The sequence below is a fragment of the Petaurus breviceps genome, unplaced genomic scaffold (genome assembly GCF_028583685.1).
Source record: "Petaurus breviceps papuanus isolate PSGF00001 unplaced genomic scaffold, PetGlider_PUasm1.0 90721, whole genome shotgun sequence".
Lineage (NCBI taxonomy): Eukaryota > Metazoa > Chordata > Mammalia > Diprotodontia > Petauridae > Petaurus > Petaurus breviceps.
Window position 1 is genome coordinate 4,433,435 of NW_027187322.1, and position 20,107 is coordinate 4,453,541.

The 20,107-nt window shown below is 57.3% G+C and overlaps 1 protein-coding gene across 1 annotated transcript; it reads left to right on the plus strand.

Moving 5' to 3' along the window:
* Positions 1-42: 42 nt before the first annotated feature.
* TCIRG1 (T cell immune regulator 1, ATPase H+ transporting V0 subunit a3) lies at positions 43-20,107 on the plus strand. Its single transcript, XM_069066521.1, has 21 exons — positions 43-188; positions 834-914; positions 6,423-6,543; positions 7,642-7,720; positions 8,537-8,766; positions 8,921-9,006; positions 9,434-9,560; positions 10,219-10,301; positions 10,390-10,483; positions 10,917-11,129; positions 12,464-12,614; positions 14,710-14,849; positions 14,927-15,084; positions 15,164-15,254; positions 16,355-16,473; positions 16,868-17,081; positions 18,332-18,454; positions 18,568-18,675; positions 19,058-19,175; positions 19,699-19,876; positions 19,965-20,107. Exons 3-21 carry the CDS (start codon positions 6,427-6,429, stop codon positions 20,047-20,049), a joined length of 2,514 nt encoding a protein of 837 aa, XP_068922622.1. The 5' UTR covers positions 43-188; positions 834-914; positions 6,423-6,426; the 3' UTR covers positions 20,050-20,107.

The window sequence follows — 20,107 nt, forward strand, 5'->3', positions numbered from 1 at the left end:
TTCCCCAGAAGGAAGCAGAGTTGGCAGGACCGCCCTGTTCCCCTCCCCTCCGCGGGACCTGCCCCGCCCTCAAGCTGTCCAAGTAGCCAGCCTTAAGTTGGATCCTCCCTCTTGAGGCCTCAGATCTCTCGGAGGAACTGAAGAGCCGGAGCTGGGGCCAGAGCCCGGTGCCCGGCACAGCGTGCTAGGTAAGTGGAGCAGGGCAAAATTAGGATGCGCATCCCACCTACCCTGCTGCAGCCCCCCACCTAACCCTCGCGCCTTCCCTGGCCCCACCCCGGGACCTGGGGTGAGTGAGAGAATCCAGAGACCTGGGGCCAGCTCCTCCATGTGCGCCCCTGTCAGTCTTTCTCCCTCTGTAAGCCTCAGTTTCCTCATTCGAAAATGGAAAGAATAGTCCCAGGGCTTTGGGGTCTCTGGAGCTCCAGGGGCCGTGGAGCTGGTGTTAGGAGAGCTCCCCCAGTGAGGAGCCTGGAGGCTGGGGCCCCTGCCAGGGATATTACAGGACCAGATGGCCTTCGAGGTGCCCTGGGAGACCACCTAGCTGCTCCTTGGCCAGGCGATGACATCTTGGTAGCACCAAGGGCCCTTAGAGGTGATCCTGTCCAAACAACCTCATTTTACACAAGTTTGTGCCCCTCCAGGCACAGAGAGGAAATGGGACTTTCCCAACTTTCAGCTCTCAGTGGTGCCTTAGGCCCAGAATCCAGGGACTGTGGCTCCCAGTCCTGCACTGCCCCACCCCCACCCTGAGAACTGCCCACTAGGGTTACCTGAGCCCAGAGGAAGGTCCTAGAGCCATCTCTCAGAATTGTTCTGGCTTCGCCTCCTAGGACTCAGGCAGACCCAAGGGGGGTGAGTCACAGGCTGACCTGCTGCTACTGGAGGACCGCCACTGACTTTTCCCAGCCAAGGCAAGTGTCCTCATTCTCCTGCTTTCTAGCCCTCTCCCACTGGGATGGAACAGAAACGGACCTACTGGGCTGTGGTCCCCTCTCAGAGCTTCTGTCCCCTACAGTGGGACATGCGGAACGCTGTCTGCACACACTGTGCACTCTTCACCGCAAAAAGAAAGATAAAGCAAACGCGTCCCAACTGCAGATTTAATGCCTATGCTCCAGCTTGGCTAGAGGCGGGGGCCCCAGCCCGGGGGGACAGGCAGCCTTTGGGGATGTGGGGGGCATGTGACTGAGCTGGACTTTTCTTTTAGTCTTTGTTGCAGACGGCAGCTGTAGGGAGGCAAAGATGGGGGAGGGACACAAGAAAAACTCTAGGCGATGTCAGAGCAAAAACCAGCAGAAAAAATGTATTTCAAACCTGGCTAGAGGGCTTGCCCTCAGGAAGCTCCCCAGCTAGTCCACCCTTAGCCTTAGGACTATGGATCTACACGGTTCACTTTCTGTTCATCTCCAGAGAGCTGAGGAGACACAGAAAAAGGGAATGGGGGCTGCAGGGAGCAAGTGGCCGTTCCCTGTGACCGGAGGGGGCAGGCCAGAAGGCAGGGGGCCTCCCAGGACCGAGCTTGAAGATGGGAAAGGACCTGGGGAATTCTGTGGGCAGTGAGAGCCACCTGGCTGCAGCCCGTTGTGGAGTGGGGGGAGAGCTAATGAGAGGCCTTAGCATGTAGAATGTCAGAGCTGGGGGGACCTTAGAACATGGAACACAGAAGGTCAGAGCCGCTTTCTGGACAGCTTAGGCTGTCTAAGCTTGAACTGTTCAGACTGAGAACCTTCCCTAGACTCTCAGGTTTGGGGATCTCTGTGTCCCCCTAGGCCTAGTTCCAAGCGCAGCTTTTTGTATGTAAGGAGTCTGAAGAATCGAAAGTGAAAGGGGGGACTGGGAGGCAGGCGGTCCCGGGCTGCCTCTCTGGGCGGGGAAGGGCTGGTTGTGGCTGCTCCTCAAGGGCCCCCTCCATCAGCCGCGTCCCGGGAGTTTGGCCTTCAGCCCCACTGCCAGGGGAGCTGCTGAGCTGTGAACTCCATGAGAGCAATGCTTCCTCTTTCCCAGGCCCTGCATGAACTTGTCGCTTGTGGCCTTGACTCATGAGGTTGACCCTGGGTGGGAGGGGGGGGTTCCACTTCCACTCCTTTTCCTCCCTCTTGTGGCCAGGGTGATGCTGTTTCTCCATCCCCCTTTGGGTGGCCATCATTTCCCTGTCTCGAGATGGGGACACGAAGTGACCCCTCCCCCCAGGGGAAGTGACTGACCCAAGTCACCTCTGTTTTCCGGTGCTAGAGTGACTGGGCTGCAGCCTGCTAAAGCGTAAGCTCCCTGGGGGTAGGATCTCTAGTTTGTTCATCTTTGCAGCCAGTACCTAAGTGGGGCCCGGAATGTGTGAATGGATGAATGAGACTGGGACCCAGTGGGATCAGGGGAGCCCCCAGATTTCTCCACCAACCTTCTGTGGCACCCCTTCTCTTCTGAGAGAGTCAGGCCAACTGGTCAGACAGTAGCTCCAAGAGAGCCCAGTTCACCTTGGTCTGCGTTCTGGGGAGGAGGAGGAAGTTTGAGGTTACTCGAGTCCACATGAGTTCATCAGACTAGATGGTTGTCCCCTGTGGTCTGAGGAGGGAGGGGAGCTGGCCCCCCATCCCTTGGGGGCTCATGGGGAAGGGGCAGTGTTTCTTCTGGAGACCTAGTCCCTGCTGCCCTGGGCAGGCTCTGGAGTAGAGGGGGGCTGGGAAACAAACCACCAAGGGTGTTTGCCATTTGCTCTTCAAAAGAGACCAAAGTCTAGGCCAGGTGGGCTTGGGGAGGCAGGAAGGGGAGGAAGGAAAGGGAACTCCTCTCCTGTGCCATCCCTCCTAAATAGCCCCCCAGTCCCCAGCCCCACCCAGGGCGGCACTGTCTTGCCTCTCTCCAACTCTCTGCCAGTCCTCCCCTCGCATAAACTTCTCCACTCTCATCCTCCACCTCGAGGCCCAAGGCCCATGGACGGGTTGCTCAGATGCTCTCGAACATAGAATGGAGAACGTCAGAGATGGGGGGGGGGAGACCTTAGAACAGAGAATATCAGACCTGGGGGGAACCTTAGAACAGAGAATGACAGAGCAGGGGGGACCTCAGAACAGAGAATGTCAGAGCTGAGGGGAGACCTTAGAACAGAGAATGTCAGACCTGGGGGGGGGGAGACCTTGGAACGCAGAATGTAGGATGTCTGAGCTGGGGGGGAGACCTTAAAATGTAGAACATCAGAGCAGAGAAGCCATCTCAGTCCTTAGAACATCCATTGAAGCCCCAGGGCAGCTCCCCTTGGGGTCCGGGTTCTAGAAGCTGGGGTTAGAGACAAGCCTCATAGACTACAATCTCATTATGTGGAACAGCAAATGGATACAAAGTATAGGGCAATAGATACTAAGTCTCAGGGCATGGGATGGGGGGCAGGGGCACCTGAGTGCTGGGGAAAACACTTAGAGGTTCTGGGATCCGAGACAGGAGGAGCACAGCTTGGGCAAAGGCTTAGAGTGAAGAAGGAACGTTCTATCAAATCAGAGCAGCTGCCAGTGTGTCTGTAACAGAGTGCTCGAGGGGTAAGGCGTGTGCATGGGAAGCTGTTGGTACCAGCTGAGGATTTTGTATCTTATCCTAGAGGCAATAGGGAGCCCATGAAGACTTCTTGAGTTTGGGGAAGGGTGGCTCGGTGCCACAGGCACTGCAGAAATCTCGTCTTGGCAGCTGTGGAAGATGGATTGGAGAGGAGAGAGAGGCTGGAGGCAGGGAGACCAGTGAGGAGGCTGCTGGACTGCACAGCCCAGGAGAGATGTGCTGAGGGCCTGAGCCCAAGCAGGATTTCTTAGAGGAAGGAGTGAGAGTGGGAGGTGGCGTGATTGGAAGGTGATTCTGAGGGAGTGAAGGGGACTGCCCAGGAGGGGGCTGCAGGGCAGTGCCCGGTGCAGGGGGCAGTGGCCTCCCAGGAGGGGGCTGCAGGGCAGTGCCCGGTGCAGGGAGCAGTGGCCTCCCAGGAGGGGGCTGCAGGGCAGTGCCCGGTGCAGGGGGCAGTGGCCTCCCAGGAGGGGGCTGCAGGGCAGTGCCCGGTGCAGGGGGGGCGACACTGTCCATCTGAGCCCTATTGTAGGCTAGGAAGGAGTATTCTGGAGGCAGACACTGAAGGCCACCGAGGTCATGGGTAGGAGCCAGAGAGCTGGTATGGGGGAAAGTGGGGCTGCCCAGCCCCTGCCTTCCAGTTCCTGTTCCTCTGCATCTGCCTCGCCTCTCCTCTACCTGAGGCACACTGCTCTGGCCTCACACACGGAGGAGGCCGGACCAGGCCGCCTTATGGCTCTAGAGCTGAGATGCCATAAGAGGTGGAGGGGAGGAGGGAGTGCCTTTCTATCATGGGACCCAGTCCATGTAAAGGCAGAGAGAATGGGATCGGGGCAGGCAGGAGATGTGGCTCCTCTGGGCCGAGGGTGGGCATCTGAAGGCAGGAGGGGGCATTGGTCTTGTGCTGTGCCCCGTCCTTCCCCATCCCTACTCCTGCTGCACCAGGCTCTGTGCCTCAGAGAGTTTGGCTTGGCTGGACCATGTGTGGCAAGAGGCGAGGGTGGGGGCAGCCTGGCCCTCCCTGTGTGGGCACGCGTGTCCCATGCTGCTGGGGAGGCCCTCCAGGAGGGCCTTCTTCCCCAGTTCAGACTGAGTTTCTCCAATTCCATTCTCTGCCTTTACACGGCTTGGGCCCCAGGACAGAAAGGTGCTTCCTCCTCTCCTCCACCTCTTACAGCCTCTCAGCTGTAGAGCCAAAAGGCGGCCTGGTCTGGCCTCCCATGGTCACCCAGCCAGTAAGTGCAGACCTGAATTTGAGCCCCGTGGTCCAATCCTGAGTCCACCATGCTGCGGCCTCTCTCAGCACCCTCAGTGAGGCCCACTAGTGTGACCCCCTTCCCCAGTGCCCCTTTCTGTGTGGATTGTGTGGATTCCCTCAGAAGGGAGATGATGTGTTTTATATCTGAGGGTGTAGAATGTGAGATGATGTTTGCAAGGCACTTAGCATGCCGTGAGAGCTAGGCACAAACAGGCCAGTTATCACACTGGTGGTTAATTTTTTACTTCTCTCTGGGGCCGTTGGTTCCTATCAGTGAAATGTGGGCTCCTTCTTTGGGCCTTGTCCATGGTCCGGCACAGGGCCCAGCATGGGCCCGGCCCCTGTGGGGTCTTCTGAATTGTCTGAAGCCGAGCAGTCTGCTCCCCCTTAACCCCACCCACCCAGCCCTGACCTGGCTAGGCACATGGCTTGGGTCACCAGCTCCCTTCTGACTTGTCCCGTTTGGGAGAAAGGCCCAGCCAATAGGGCCGTGAGCCAGGAAAAGATGGTTTCTGTTTCCAGATGTTACATCAGCTGGCAAAGAAGTGGAGACCTGGCCCTTGCCTGGCCCCTCCTTCCTCTCTGCCAAGTGGGGCCATGGGGGCTTCAGGTGAGGGCCCTGAGTCAGTGGTTGCTAGAGGCTGTGGTCACAGACAACTTCCAGCTGCCAGTTGGCCCCCTGCTGTCCCTGCCCTGCTCAGGCCGCATCTGGGCTCTTGTGCACAGAGTGGATTCTGATAAACTGGGGAGTCTGTCCTGAGGAGGAAGCAAGATTACTGTAATGAGGGCCCCGCAGAGGAGTAGAGGGCCAGGCTCCCAGAGCTCCGTGTGTCCAGCCTGGAGAAAAGGACCCAGTGGCCTAGCTCAGAGCTGGAATGCAGCCCAAGGTCTCCCCAACCTCCTCATTTATGTAGAATGGCTGTCTGAGGGGCGGCCAGGTAGCACGGCGAGTAAGAGCTACAGTGTTGAGAAGACCTGAGATCGAATCCCGGGCTCAGACACTTAGCACCCACCCAGAAACACCTGGCCGTGTAACCTTGAGCAAGTTACTTAACCCCGATTGCTTTAAAAAAAAAAAAAAAGAATGGCTGTCTGTGTCAGGACCCCAGAGGACACCCCCTGACAGAACTGGGGGAGCAGGGGTTACTGCTGACGTCCTTCCTGACACAGATTCTGGGAATGTCATGAAGCAATGGAGGAAGGAGCCCTGGAGAACGGGCCTAGAGTCCTCTTAGCTCTGGCTAGTGCCAAGGAAAGTCTTACTGTCTGGAGTTGGAGGCCCTGGCTTCAGATATCCGCTCTGACCTTCGTGACCTCACTGACCGTGGGCAGTTACCTCTGGGCCTCAGTCTCTGTAGGTCTGTCTTGGCCCAGGTGGCCTCTCCAGTCCCTCCAACCCCTCCAGCTCCTGGGCTGGGATCTAACAGACTCACTGTGGGCCAGGCACTCAGGAGAGGCTCTGTGGAGGCCCCAGACTTGCCTTGAGCCTGGACGAGGAAAGAATGCAAGTTTAAGCAGCCTTCATCTCTCAAGCTCCGATGGGAGACCAGGAGGCAGCAGCTTTGGGTGCCTCTCTTGGGGGCCAAGGTCCCACTAACTCCGGACTTCTCTGTGCACACAGAACCATGGGCTCCATGTTCAGGAGCGAGGAGGTGGCCTTGGCCCAGCTCTTCTTGCCCACAGCCGCTGCCTACACCTGTGTGAGCGACCTGGGAGAGCGTGGCCTGGTGGAGTTCCGAGATGTGAGTCAGGCTGCACAGAGCTGCTCCCTGGAGGCGGCGGGGAGGCAGGAGGGGCTCCCCAGGCCCCAGGAGGGAGAGGGCCTCACAGAGTTACTGGGATGCCAGGGGAGTCAATGGTGGACGCCACCAGCTTGGCACCTGTGGCTATAAAGATCTGGGGCCAGATGTGCCCCATCTGGCCTATGAGGGAAATTACTAACCCAAGACTTGAGGGGCCAGTGAGCAGAACTCAGGAATCCCACCCCTCACCGCTCTGTGGCATTGGTCAAGTCTCTCCCCCTCTCTGAGCCTGTGAGCCTCCTCTGCAAACCTCGGGGCTGCAGCCCGCCAGGGTCCCTTCCAGCTCCCAAATTCTTGGTTTCTGTGGTGTGAGGTCCATTGGATTCTACTCCCCCCCCCCTTTTGGGCAACAGATAAACACATCAAGCCAAACAAATTCCCACATTGGCCGTGTCCCCAAATGCGCCTCCTTCTTCATGCTGAGATCCTGCCCTCCTCTGCTGGGAGGTCGGAGGCATGCCTCGCCTTTTTTTTAAAGCACAGCTCTAGTAATAGCTAGCGTATATTCACACACACACATTTATATAACTGGCATCTATATAAATTATGTGATACCCATTTTGCAGGGGAAAGCACTAAGGGCCACAGAGGGGAAATGACTCATGCTAGGTCATGCAGCCACATCTAGAGCGAGGTCCCCTGTCTTCTAGGAAGCCCCGCCTTTGCTCCTACACTGCTGAATTTTGGCTCAGCTCATGGGGGATGGGATGGGAGGGAGCCAGCAGAGCCAGTACCAGCTGGCATCACTGTCCCCAAGCTTCAGGAAAGTCACTGCAGTGCTGGGGAAGTCGGAGGCCCTGGCTTCAAATTCTGCCTCCAGTGCTTCACGCCTGTGTGACCCTGAACTCCTCTCCAGGGCTTAGTTTCCTCATTTGTAGAATAAGGATTTTAGACTAAGGGGCTTCTGAGTTTCTTTAGCCCTTAAGTCTATGAAGCAGCTAGAGACCCCCAGATCAGCTCCGGTCCTGAAGGGCTTTGGGGGCAGGCCGGCAGTCCCCAGGCCCCCTCGATCGCTGACCCCTGCCTTTCTGGCTACAGCTCAATGCTTCGGTGAGCACCTTTCAGAGGCGCTATGTTGGCGAGGTGCGGCGCTGTGAGGACCTGGAGAAGACCTTCTGTAAGTGCGGGAAGGGAGCTGGGGCTGGGGCCAAGCCAGGCAGGGCTAGAGGCAAAGGGAGGTGGAAGGGGGAAGGCAGCACAGACTGTCTGCGCTCCCTCTGGGACCTGAGGCTCGAGCCCCAAAGCCCTCCTGGCCACCGTGATGCCTAGAGTCCCTGCTCCCTTTGCGATGGGGCAGTCAGGGCTGGGGGTGGGGCTGGACAGAAGAAGGTGGGCATTTGGGCACCACACATCACACATTGCCCACAGCGCCTGGAAAGGCTCCTCTGAGGTCTGGTCTCAGCACTGCATGGTCCAGAGCCAATTTAGTGACGTGAACCACTCGTACCTTAAAAGGGGTCATGACAGGTTTGGTGCTTGTTAGGAAGGAAATAGAAGAGTGGTCTGTGAGAGCAAGCCTGGGCAGATGGAGGAAGGGAGGGATGGCCATGCTGGTGGGGGCTGGGGCAGCACAGGGCTTGGGCTGAAGAGTCTCCTCTGCCCTGACGAATCAAACTTCTGTAAGGGTTTTCTCTAGGCTCTGTATCTCTGGAGCCCAGTCTGGAACCCTGCACATAGTGGGTGCTTGTGGAGTAGATCTGTTGGCCTCAGAGCTTCTGGGAGCCGGCACATAGTGGGTGCTTGTGGAGTAGGTCTGTTGGCCTCAGAGCTTCTGGGAGCCAGCACATAGTGGGTGCTTGTGGAGTAGGTCTGTTGGCCTCAGAGCGTCCGGGAGCTCAGCCGAGGGGACTCAGGGAGTGACCTGGCATTCTCAGCCCAAAGGGAAGTGAGGCTCAGGACTAGGATGAGCTGGCTAGAGCCACTCTGTCCCCAGCCTTCCTGCAGGAGGAGGTGAGAAGAGCTGGCCTGACTCTTCTGGAGCCCCAGGGAAACCCAGAGGCCCCACCTCCTAAGGACCTGCTGCGCATCCAGGAGGAGACCCAGCAGGTGGCAAAGGAGCTTCGGGAAGTCCGGAGTAACCATCAGGCCATGCGCACTCGGATGCACCTGCTCCAGCAGCACACTGCAGTCCTTCGGCAGGGGCCCTACACTCGAGGCCAGCATGTTAGAGCTCCCCTGCCTCCCAGGGCTCCACAGTGGGCAGCAAGGGTGGGGGTGGACTCTCCCCATTGGAGTGGGGCTCCCAGGGCTGAGTGGGGTGGGGGCTCCCATACCTAGGGGTGGGGCCCCTGAATCTAGTGTCCTTTGGGTCCCATAGTTTCCAGATGCCCCACCCAACTGGCCCTTGGAAGAGACTCCTTTACTTGACCCTCCGATTGGACCTCGAACAGATCTCAGGATTAGGTACTTGAGAGGGCAGATGTGGACCTGAAGGGAACCTGGAATAGGGGAGCTGGAAGGGCCCTTAGAACAGGGAATGTCAGGGCTGGGAGGGATGATCATCTAATCCAAACCACCTCCATGCAGAGGAAGCTGAAAGGTGAAGAGCCAATGCCCATGGCCCTTGGCATGTTGGTGGCAGTCAGGCTGAAGATCAGGTGCAGGGCTCTTGCCCATTGACTGCCACTGTGGTGTTTCATGTAACAAGGCAGAAGCTTCTGGGAGCCCTCCCACCCCCAGCTTGGTTTCTCGGAAGCTGGCACCTGCCATGGGGGTTCCCACCGTGGGTGGCATGCATCTGTGCCTCCACTTGGCTAGCTGTCCCCCAGGAGTGAACAGGGATGCAGGACAGGGCCCCTGGTCCTCCCACTCTCATGGGGTGTTCTGTTAGTTTTGTGGCAGGGGCCGTCCAGCCCTGGCGAGCCGGTGCCCTTGAGCGTCTATTGTGGCGGGCATGCCGTGGTTATCTCATCTCCAGCTTTGTGGACATGGAGGAGCCACTTGAGGACCCTCTGACGGTAAGGGGCCACCCTCCCCTTTCTGCTGCCCTGGCACAGGCCCTGGGGAGACCAGACCAAATCAAGAGGACTTGTTTGCCCTTGCTGGGGTGCCCTTCTAGACCAGTCAGTCACATGAGGGCCTAGCGCTTCTCCTTGGGGGGTTGTCCGAGGCTCTAGGGTTCTGTGGTCACAGCAGGGTGCTAATGAGGCCAAGCTCAGGATCCTTTGACCCTTACTGACCCCTGACCCTAACCATTGACTAACCCTTGACCCCAAACCAACTCTGACTTGGCCTTGGGTCCTTGACTAACCTAGTCACTGAGTGACCCTCAACCCCAGGCCTAGCTGGACTATTTGACCCAGACAACTAGCTCACAAATGCCTGGATCTAAATCGGGCAATCCACAAGCACGTATTACACATTTCTCTCAGCTGTCACACAAAGAAAGGCAAAAACACAGAAAGAGCTCCTGCCCTCAAGTAGCTTCCTGACTGTAGGGCAGTATGGCTGATCCAGTACAGACTCAGCCTCCTCTGGGGCCGGGACAAGGGCTGGAGGGCCTGCCCAGCCTCCGATCTGTGTCCTGAGGACGGCAAATGAGGGGCAGTGTCATCTGAGCCCCGAGTTGGGCTGGGCCAGGAGGAAGGTAACTCCCGGTGGTGACCTCTCCTGCAGGGGGAGAGCACGCCCTGGGTGATCTTCCTCATCTCTTACTGGGGAGAGCAGATTGGGCAGAAAATCCACAAGATCACAGACTGGTGAGTGAGCTCCTGCCCCAGCCCTTCTCTTCTCGCCCCCTGCCCCAGCCCGTCCACGTCACCCACTCCCACCCCGCTGTGCCTTCAGTTTTCACTGCAGTGTGTTCCCGTACCCAGAGCGTGAGGAGGAGCGTCTGGCCAGTTTGCAGCACCTGCAGCAGCAGAAACAGGACCTGAGTGTGGTGAGTTGGGCCCAGCTAGCCTCTGTAGCATCCTTGACTCTGCCTGGCCAGCCTCTGCCTGAAACCTGCAGGGGAAGGGGTGGCTTATGTCACCGGGAGACGTCGTCAGGTCTCCATCCGCCTGTATGCAATGTCACTGCCGCGCCATTGCTCCTGCTGCCTCCCAATCCCTCTCTTCTATGAATCAACCAACCATCGCTTATTAAGCACCTTCTGCATGCCAGGCCCTGGGGATCAAGAGACAGAAATGAGACGGCTCCTGCCCTCCAGGAGCTCACAGTCTCTTGGGGGGGATTTGGGGCTGAAAGAGCACCTAGTGCAGGCTCCTCCTTGTGCAGAGAAGGAAGGTCATGGCTTGGCGCCTGGGAAGTCTGGGAGCTGGGGAAGCTGCCCAGACTCACGGCAACCGTCCACACATGGCTCCCTTCCCCAGGTGCTCCAGGAGACAGAGCAGTTCCTGGGCCAGGTGCTTCACCGAGTCCAAGGCCTGCTGCCCCTATGGCAAGTGCAGATCCGCAAGATGAAGGCCGTCTACTTAATGCTCAACCAGTGCAGTCTCAGCGTCACGGACAAGTGTCTCATTGCTGAGGTCTGGTGCCCCACCCGCGACCTCATAACCTTGCAGCGGACCCTGAACGAGAGCTCGGTGAGTCCCCGGCCTGGGCAGGGCAAGCTTCAGGCAGCTGGGAGACTAAAGCTCACCCAAGGCCGCCTTCTCCCACCAACTTCAGCGGGTCATATGGTCAGGCAGCGCTGCTGGCCTTGCTTTCTTCATCCTTCTAATGGGTGGCATAGCCCTTCCCCTGTTCTGCCTCTGACAGTCCATGCTGTGAAGATTAAACGAAGGTGCCTCTATAGAGCATGTTTGAAAAAGAGAATGGCGGTTCTTTCTTGAGCACGTTAAGGTCAACAAAGCACTAAGTCATACAACAATCCAATATGTGCAGTACAGGGATTATTACCCCATTTTACAGAGGAGGAAACTGAGGCTCAGAGGGTCAAAGCCTCCCGTCCACCGCAGTGCTTATAACAGCGTGCCTCTATGGTTCTTAATGTGGCACTCCCTGCTTCAGAGTCCTCCTTGCTTCTCACTGCCAACAGTGATAATGCAGCTTATTACTATTAATTCATAATTATTACTATAAATTTAATAATAGCAATTATATTGTGATTTAAGGTTTGAAAAGAACCTTATAGATATGATTTCATTCAAACCTGTGGAGTAGATCCTGTGGGTACTATCATCCCCTTTCACAGGAAATTGGGGCTCAGAGAATTTCAGGGATTTGTTCATAGTTGTACAAGCTAATAAGTGTCTGAGGCAGAATTCGAACCCAGGTCTTCCTCACCTTAGACCCAGCACTCTGTCCGTGGTGCCTCCCTGCCAACAATGGAAAGTGTAGACACTTTTGCTGGATGTCAGGGCTTAAGACGGTCTACAGTGAAAACTGGAGCAGAGACTGTTCTCTCCAGATTCTGTCAGTCTCTATTCCCATGAACCCCTTCATCTGTGTAATTAACAGAGCTGTTAAAAAGCTCCTCTGCCTTCAGGGCATGATTTTTAAAGATCAGAAGCTCCTTTTTGAAAAAAATTATTTAATGTTGTTCAATTCTTTTCAATCTTGTCCTTACGCATGATCTCATTTGGGGTTTTCTTGGCAAGATATTGGAGTGGTTTGTCATTTCCTGTTTACAGATAAGGAAACTGAGGCAAACATGTGCAGTGACTTGCCCAGGGTCACACAGCTGGTGTCTGAGGCTGGATTTGAGCTCAGTGTTTCCTGACTGTAGGCCCAGCATCATGGCACCAGTTTGCATTTTTTGTGTATGCTTTGTATTTTGTGTATAGGTTATATCCCCCAACAGAATGTAAGCTCTGTGAGGACAAGGTCATTTTTATCTCCAAATCTATGGTGCCCAGCACAGTGACCACATCTCATCAAATCATCTGTTTCCCCATTCTCTCTCCTCTTCTGCCAGCTCCGAAGTGGGGCAGGTGTGGGAACTGTAGTACACCGAATCCCCTCCAGAGACTTGCCCCCCACACTCGTCCGTACCAACCACTTTACCGCCAGCTTCCAAGGCATTGTGGATGCCTACGGGGTGGGACGCTACCAGGAGGTGAACCCAGGTGAGCGCTCCCAGTCAGGAATCTGTTGAGGTCGGGCCAGTTGACTGCTGGGGGCATAGGGACAGTCCTGGGCAGTGATGTCCTGACACAGCTCAGATTGCCCTGGGGCAGGATGGTGTAGGTCATGGTCAGGGACACCTGGACTCGACAAGTATGGTCTGTGTGACATTGGGTGGGCAATTCCTTTACTCCCAGCCTCAGTTTCCTTATCTGTAAAATGAGTGGCTGGACTCTGTGACCTCTGAAGACCCTTCCAACTCTGGATCTGAGGTCCGAGCATCCTTCCCCGGGTTTGCTCTCACTCACTGGGTTTGGATTTGGGTTGCCAAGGTAGGGCCTGGTAGAATCCTAGGACCTTGGACCTGAAAAGAATCCAGTTTCCCCCACTAAGAAATCTCCTTTCTGGCTTCTGGGACAGGTAGTCCTCCAGCTATGGATGGGGAAGCCCCCGTGGGACAAATCAGCCCAGCCCCACCTATGCTAGATGCATTGTTAGGAAGGGCATCCCTGCCCGGAGCTGGTGAAACCTGCTTCCCTGGATCATCCTGTCATACACAGCACCATTTCTCCCATAATTCTCTTCTTTCACTTAAAACAAATGGAAACAGGGGTCATGACCAAAAAAAAAGGAATGCCATGTGACTTACTGCCAAATTACCACCATGTCACTGGCAGCCCATCTCTGCCCTCAGGGGCCACGAGTAGCAAGGCTAAGCCTCCCTCCAGTAGCACAGCCCTCCAGGGAGCTCAGGGCACCCTCAGTCATGGCCACCCAAAGCCTGTTCTTCTCCAGCCGAACGTCCTGGTTCCCACAGGTGGCTCCTATGACATCCTCTCCAGGCCCTTCCTGGCTACCCTAGGGGGCCTCCCTACCTGCATCAGTGGTACTGGGACTGACCACTATCCTCTAGCTGGGGTCTGAGCTGGACTTTTTGTCCCAGGATCTAATTAGCTCATATGGCTGCCAGGTCACCCTGGTCACCTACATTGAGCCCACCACCCACCAACTCCCAGATGGTTTTTGCACAAACAGGTGTTCAGCCAGGCCTCCCTGCCCCTGCATGGATTGGTTTTTTTAGACCAAAGTACCTCACTGTCTTTTTCTCTCTCCTTTTCTTTGTCTCTGTTTCTTTCTCTGTATCTGTCTATCTCTCTCTTTTGTAAAAAGGAAACTTTACAAAGTTTGAATGGTAAAGATTAGTGGGGTTCACACTGATTCCCCAAATTCACAAATAAGGGACACCCTTTGGGGCTGGAGGGAGGAGAAGTGTGGGTCAGAACAGCACAAGGTGTTTGCTGCAACAGGGACTGTGTTTGTGGGGCTCAGTCTTCCTTAGCTGACTGGACCTAGTAGTGAGTGCCAGAGCCAAGGGTAGGTGTCAAACCAACTTTCTGGCTGCAATGAGGACAGCCATGTCCATGGACCCAGTGGTGTGACTGTTCCAAAGAATGTAATCTAGACAAGTGCTGGGCCACCTAAAAACTGAGCAGTGTAGACCAGGCACAGTCAGTGTAGACCAGCCAGGCACTGTCTGTGTCCTTAAGCCTCCTCATGTCTCCAGCCTGGATCCCCTGCCCACACCCCCACACCCCCAGAGTGACCAACGGCTGGTGTTTCTATCTTGAAGGACAATGAGCCTTTCCTCACTCCTAACCAGCTTCACCAGCTGTGTGACATTGGGCAAGCTTCTTGCTTTCCCTGGGCCTCAGTTTCCCCCTCTGTAAAATGTGGGATTTGTGCTAGATGGCCCCAAGGTCCTCTCCGGCTTCCCAGAGTGCCTCTTATTCTCTCAGTGGGGGACACTTACTGCCACCCCTGTTGGGACCGGCTATGTGCAGAGTTAGGGCAGATACGTGCTGAGAAATGGGGAGTGCCCTAGGGAGTATGCTGGATGCTGGGCTCTCCACCCAGCACAGCATCAGAGGGAAAGAGCTTTGGATTTGGGGTTGGGTCTGAGCTGTGCCTGCTGGCTCCACTCACCACGTCCATGCCTCGGCGATCTCCCGTCCGTGGGTCTGTGAGGGTGGATGTGGAAGCAGCTAGGCAGGGCCAGTGGCCCTGGGCTGATGCGCTGTGGCCTTCCTCTTCCCACAGCCCCCTACACCATCATCACATTCCCCTTCCTCTTTGCCGTCATGTTCGGGGACGTGGGGCATGGGCTCCTCATGTTCCTCTTTGCCTTGGCCATGGTACTTGGAGAGAATCGGCCCAGCATGAAGGCCTCACAAAATGAGGTGAGGGGCCTGGGCCAGGGGAGGGCTGGGGGCTGGTCTCCCTGGACACTAGAGCCCCGCCCCCCACTCTTCCCCAGATCTGGAGGACTTTCTTCGGAGGCCGTTACCTGCTTCTGCTCATGGGGGCCTTCTCTATCTACACTGGCTTCATCTACAACGAATGTTTCAGTCGGGCCACCACCATTTTCCCCTCGGGCTGGAGTGTCAGGGCCATGGCAAGCCAGTCCAACTGGAGGTGAAGCTCTCCCTTGCCCCACTGGTCCCCATCCCCACCCTTACCTCTTCACGCCCCCTGACAATCTTGTGTCTTACAGCTCAGCATTTCTGGCCGACCACCCCATCCTCAGTTTGGATCCTAATGTCACTGATGTCTTCCGGGGAGCCTACCCCTTTGGTATCGACCCAGTAAGTCCTAGACTGTGAGTGCCAGATGGGCCTTTAGAACACAGACTGGCGGAGGTGGGAGGAACCTTTGAACTGAGAATTTCAGAGCTAGGAGGGCCATTAGAGGTTAGAATGTCCCCATAGGACTGGGGGGGGGGGCTTAAAACATGGGATATCAGAGCTAGAATGTGTCACAGAACATAGTGTTAGAGTGGGAAGGGCCTTACCACCTTGTTTTTAAGATGGGGAAACTGAGGCCAGAGAGGGGAAGGAAGCAAAATACGAAACCCTGTAGGAGCTGAGAGACCCCCACTCCCAGCTAGGATGACCAGGGCAGGCTTCATGGTGACTGTGGCAGTTAAGCTGGGCTTCAGAGGATGGGAAGAGGATGTTCTTGGGTAGTTAGGGGAGCGCATGTGTGGAAGCAAGGCTAGGCAGGTCTCTGGGGTGCTGAAGTCCCGTAGATAGAAGGGGCTTGAGAGGGGTCTTGGCCAAGCTGCACCTCGACAATGTCCCTGACAAAGGCACGTCCAGCCTGTGCTGAGGAGAAGCTTACAACCACCCAAGGCAGGGGCAGGAAGTCAGGCCCGACTTGAGGGGTGATGGGGAGCCACTGACATTTGTGAGTGGTGGGGTCAGACCCATTGCTCCCGAAGCCCACTGTGGCAGCCTGTGTAGGATGGACCCAAAGAGGGAGATGACCTGAGGTCATTGGAGTCATGGGGGGGCGGACGCCAGAGAATCTGTGCCATCGGAGGGACTGCTGAAGGCAATAGGGGTGCTCACTAGGAGGAGAGAAGATTCAGGGGGCCCAGCACTGATCAGAGCCTTACTGTATGCCACACATTATGCTGGGAACCAGGAGAAATGCAGTCCTTGCTCTCATGGAGGTCACAGCCTAGGAGAGAATTATAAATACAGCCTTGCCTGACTGGTCACCTAGGAAATGGGGTGTTTAAGAGGTGGAGCTGGGGCAGGAAAAGGAAAAAGGTGAGGGAGAGGCCCAGGAAGAGGCCGGGGTGCCAGGAGCCCCCCCAGCCCTGTCAGCGCCCCTCCCCCCCGCCCACGTGCTCCCTCCTTCAGCCCCAGAGCCTCTGACTGTGCCTTCTCATCTCCATCAGATCTGGAGTCTGGCCATCAACCACCTGAGCTTTCTCAACTCTTTCAAGATGAAGATGTCAGTGATCCTGGGCATCCTGCACATGACCTTTGGGGTCATCCTGGGCGTTTTCAATCACCTGTGAGGGCTGAGGCGGGGCAGGCTGGTGTCTGAGTGGAGAGCTGAGGAGGGAGCTGGGGGGAGCGGGGCCAGGCTGGTTGCTGGAGGCAGGGCAAGGGCAGGCTGGGATCTGGGGGCAGGAGCAGGGCCAGGCTGGGAGCTAGGAGCTGAGCGGGGAGCTGGAGGGGGCGGTTCTGGGCCAGGCTGGGAGCTAGGAGCTGAGTGGAGAGCTGGGGGCAGAAGCGGGGCCAAGCTGGGAGCTGAGCAGGGAGCTGGGGGGGCAGTTCTGGGCCAGGCTGGGAGCCGGGGGCAGGAGCGGAGCCAGGCTGGGAGCTGAGCGGGGAGCTGGCGGGAAGAGCTGGGGCACAGGAGTGGCCAGCCCCTGCAGCGCCTCCTGCCTCCCCCCGCCCCACAGACACTTCCGACAGACCCACCGCCTCTTGCTGGAGTTCTTGCCCGAGATGCTCTTCCTCCTGGGCCTCTTTGGCTACCTGGTGTTCATGATTGCCTACAAGTGGCTGAGCTTCTCAGCTGACAGCTCGTCCTGGGCACCCAGCATCCTGATTCACTTTATCAACATGTTCCTCTTCTCCCGGAGCCCCACCAACAAGCCCCTGTACCCCCACCAGGTGAGCCTGGAGGGAGCCCCCCAGCCGGGCTGCCCACCACCTTTCCAAGGGCCTGCTCTGGGGTCTCGAGGCCAGGGCTGGGCATACAGAGACAGAAGAGTCCCTGCCCGCAGGGAGCTTCTGGTCTCTGGCAGGCAGTGAGAGCCAAGTGGCGCTCTGGCAGCAGAAGGCAATGGGAGGAGCCTGGGGGGGAGTCAGGAGAGCTGGGTTTGAGTCTTCCTTCTGCCATGAGTCACTTTACCTTTGGAGCTGGGCTAGACAGTCTCTGGGGCTCCCTCCAGCTGATTCCTGGGAGCCCAGGCACATTTCCTTTTTAACACCAATTTTTATTGAAACAAGAATCACAGCCTGTTGAGGGTTGGCAGGGACCAGTGAGACTCTCAGTGCAGCCTGTAGGCGCATCCCCAACAAGGGGACCTCCAGCCTCTGCCCCTGCTCAGGGCAGCCCCTTTCCTCAAGGGAGGTTCCCCTGACATCGACTCCGAGGGGCCTCTTTAGACTCTCCCCACACTGTGCCCAGGCTGATGCCTCCGCCCCAAGCCTTTCAGGAAGGTTAGGGCAGTTCTCAGGCTAAACATGGCACCTTCCCCTTTTGTCTTCCATCACCTTCATTTCCAAATCACCTCCTCCCCTCCCCATTGAGGAATCTTTAACAAGAAAAAAAAGTCAGCAGAACCACCTGGTCCGTCCATCAAACGACCATCAATCTATACACAGTTGGGCGTGCATGCCTGTGGTATGCCATACCACAGACCCTGATCACAGAGCTGGTGTAAGAAAAAGCTCCCCAGTAATTTGGAGCAATGCACTGCCTTGGCGGGTAGTGAGCCCCCCGTCCTGCCCTGGAGGTCTGAGTCAGGACCAGAGGAGGGAGGCTGCTCCCCGGGGGATGTCCATCATCAGGTGGGCTGAGGTGCAAAGTACAATTCCTTTTCCTTAAGCAGATCTTCAGCATTGGACAGCCCACATCTGACAGGAGAGGGAGGGCTGAGGCCCCCTTTGCATAATGATGCTGTATTCTCTGGACTGGGGAGATCAGCCAGCTCAGTCCCAGGGCCAGGAGACTCCCGCCTGGCAGACAGGTCCCCAGGGTTGGGCAGGGAATCTGGGGGCCTGTTCCTCTCATCGGGGGGCCCACCGCAGCTGAAATGACCTCGCCGGTGACTTTGGAGGTGTGGGACGGGTGTCAGTACGGCCAGGGCCCTGCCTCTGGTCTCTGCATTGTAACTGCCTGGCTCTCTTGTCCACAGGAGCCCGTGCAGATGTTCCTGGTGATCCTGGCTTTGGCCTCTGTGCCCGTCCTCCTCCTGGGGACACCCCTCTATCTGTGCTCCCAGCACCGTCGGAGGAGACGGCCTGGCCACCAGCTGCAGGTATGGAGCTGGGAGTGGGCACTGTGGTGGGGGAGATGGACAGAGGGCATGGATGTGGGGGGCCCAGGCTTGCTGCCCACCTGATGCAGCCTAACCCTCCTCCCTGAGACCAGGGTTCCTCGGAGAAGACCCACCTTCTGGGGGCAACAGAGGATGAGCCCTCACTCAACGGGCATGGGGCCGAGGAAGATGAGGAGAAAGCAGGGCATGCGGAGGCCACAGTGAGTCCAGCGTCAGCTGCCCCTCCCCCTGGGGCCCCCCAGCTGTGTGAGCCCCCTGAACACCTGTATCCTCGTGTGTAAAAAGGGGCAGACGAGCCGTGGTGCCCCGGCTCAGGGCCCCTATCAAGGCCCATTCTAGCCAGCCTCTGATTTCTGGGCTTCACAGAGACCCAGGCTCAGAGCCGGGCAATCAGGGTTTGACGCCCACCTAACACTTCATAGCCGTGTAACCCGTGGCAGGGAATTTGCCTTTTCTGAGCGTCAGTGTCCCCATCCGGGGGGGGGGGGGTGCACTCGTGGGCTTGCCAAGCCTGGACGGGGCTCCTGTCATTCTCCCTGCTCCAGGAGCCTCAGCCCCCCTCCTTGTTCCCACCCTTTGTAGTTTGAATTCTCGGATGTCTTCATGCACCAGGCCATCCACACCATCGAGTACTGTCTGGGGTGCATCTCCAACACGGCCTCCTACCTTCGTCTCTGGGCCCTGAGCCTGGCCCATGCCCGTGAGTACCATTGCCCTGCAGGGGCTGGGGGTCCAGAAGCTGCCCCCAAGGCCCAGGCATCCTGGGTCCTGGCCCCTGGCTGTGCCCTGCACTGGCTGGCTGGCTTTGTGTGTGGGCAGACCCAGGCACCAGGAGACACCTCCCTAGCCTTGGGGAATTCCCAGGCTCTTCAAAGTGGTTAGGGGGAGACAAAGCCTGTGAAGGGCTTAGAGGCCAGAGGCTGGGAGGTGAGATGGGCCTTCCTGCCCAGTAGAGACTCCCAGTCCTTGGCCAGGGTGGATCCCTGTGACTGGGCTGGTCAGAGAGGGGTTTGTGGGGGACCTGGAGATCCCCTCCCTCATTTTACAAGTGGGAAAACCAAGGGACAAAAGATAAGGAGTGGATGGATGACAAAGGACATGGGAGCGTAAATGGCTGATGTGTGTGGGTGCTTGGGGCCTCAGTTTCCCCTTCTGCAGAATCAGAACGGGAAGGACGTTTGCTCGGGGGGCCAAACGCACAAACACCTCTGTGCCCCCTGCAGAGCTCTCGGAGGTGCTGTGGGCCATGGTGATGCGCATCGGCCTGGGCATGGGCCGGGAGATGGGCGTGACCAGCGTGGTGCTGGTGCCCGTCTTCGCCGCCTTTGCCGTGCTCACGGTGGCCATCCTGCTGGTGATGGAGGGGCTGTCTGCCTTCCTGCATGCCCTGCGTCTGCACTGGTGAGTGGGGGGGAAGGGCTGCTGAGGCCAGGCCTGGCCTGGGAGCCCTCTCCCTACTGCCCCTCTCATGGCCTGGCTTGGCCCACAGGGTGGAGTTCCAAAACAAGTTTTATGCCGGCACTGGCTACAAGCTGAGCCCGTTCACCTTTGAAGTGGAGGAGAGTGGCCTGTAGAGCTGTGCCCGATGCCCCCCAGAGGGTCACCAAACAGCAATAAAGGAGAATCGCAGCA

Excerpts from the sequence above, each read along its gene's own strand:
- TCIRG1 (XM_069066521.1), top strand. The coding sequence starts at position 6,427 with ATGGGCTCCATGTTCAGGAGCGAGGAGGTGGCCTTGGCCCAGCTCTTC. Across the intron at positions 16,474-16,867 it reads CTGGGCGTTTTCAATCACCT|ACACTTCCGACAGACCCACC; the intron begins GTGAGGGCTGAG and ends CCCGCCCCACAG. Across the intron at positions 18,676-19,057 it reads CAGGGCATGCGGAGGCCACA|TTTGAATTCTCGGATGTCTT; the intron begins GTGAGTCCAGCG and ends CACCCTTTGTAG.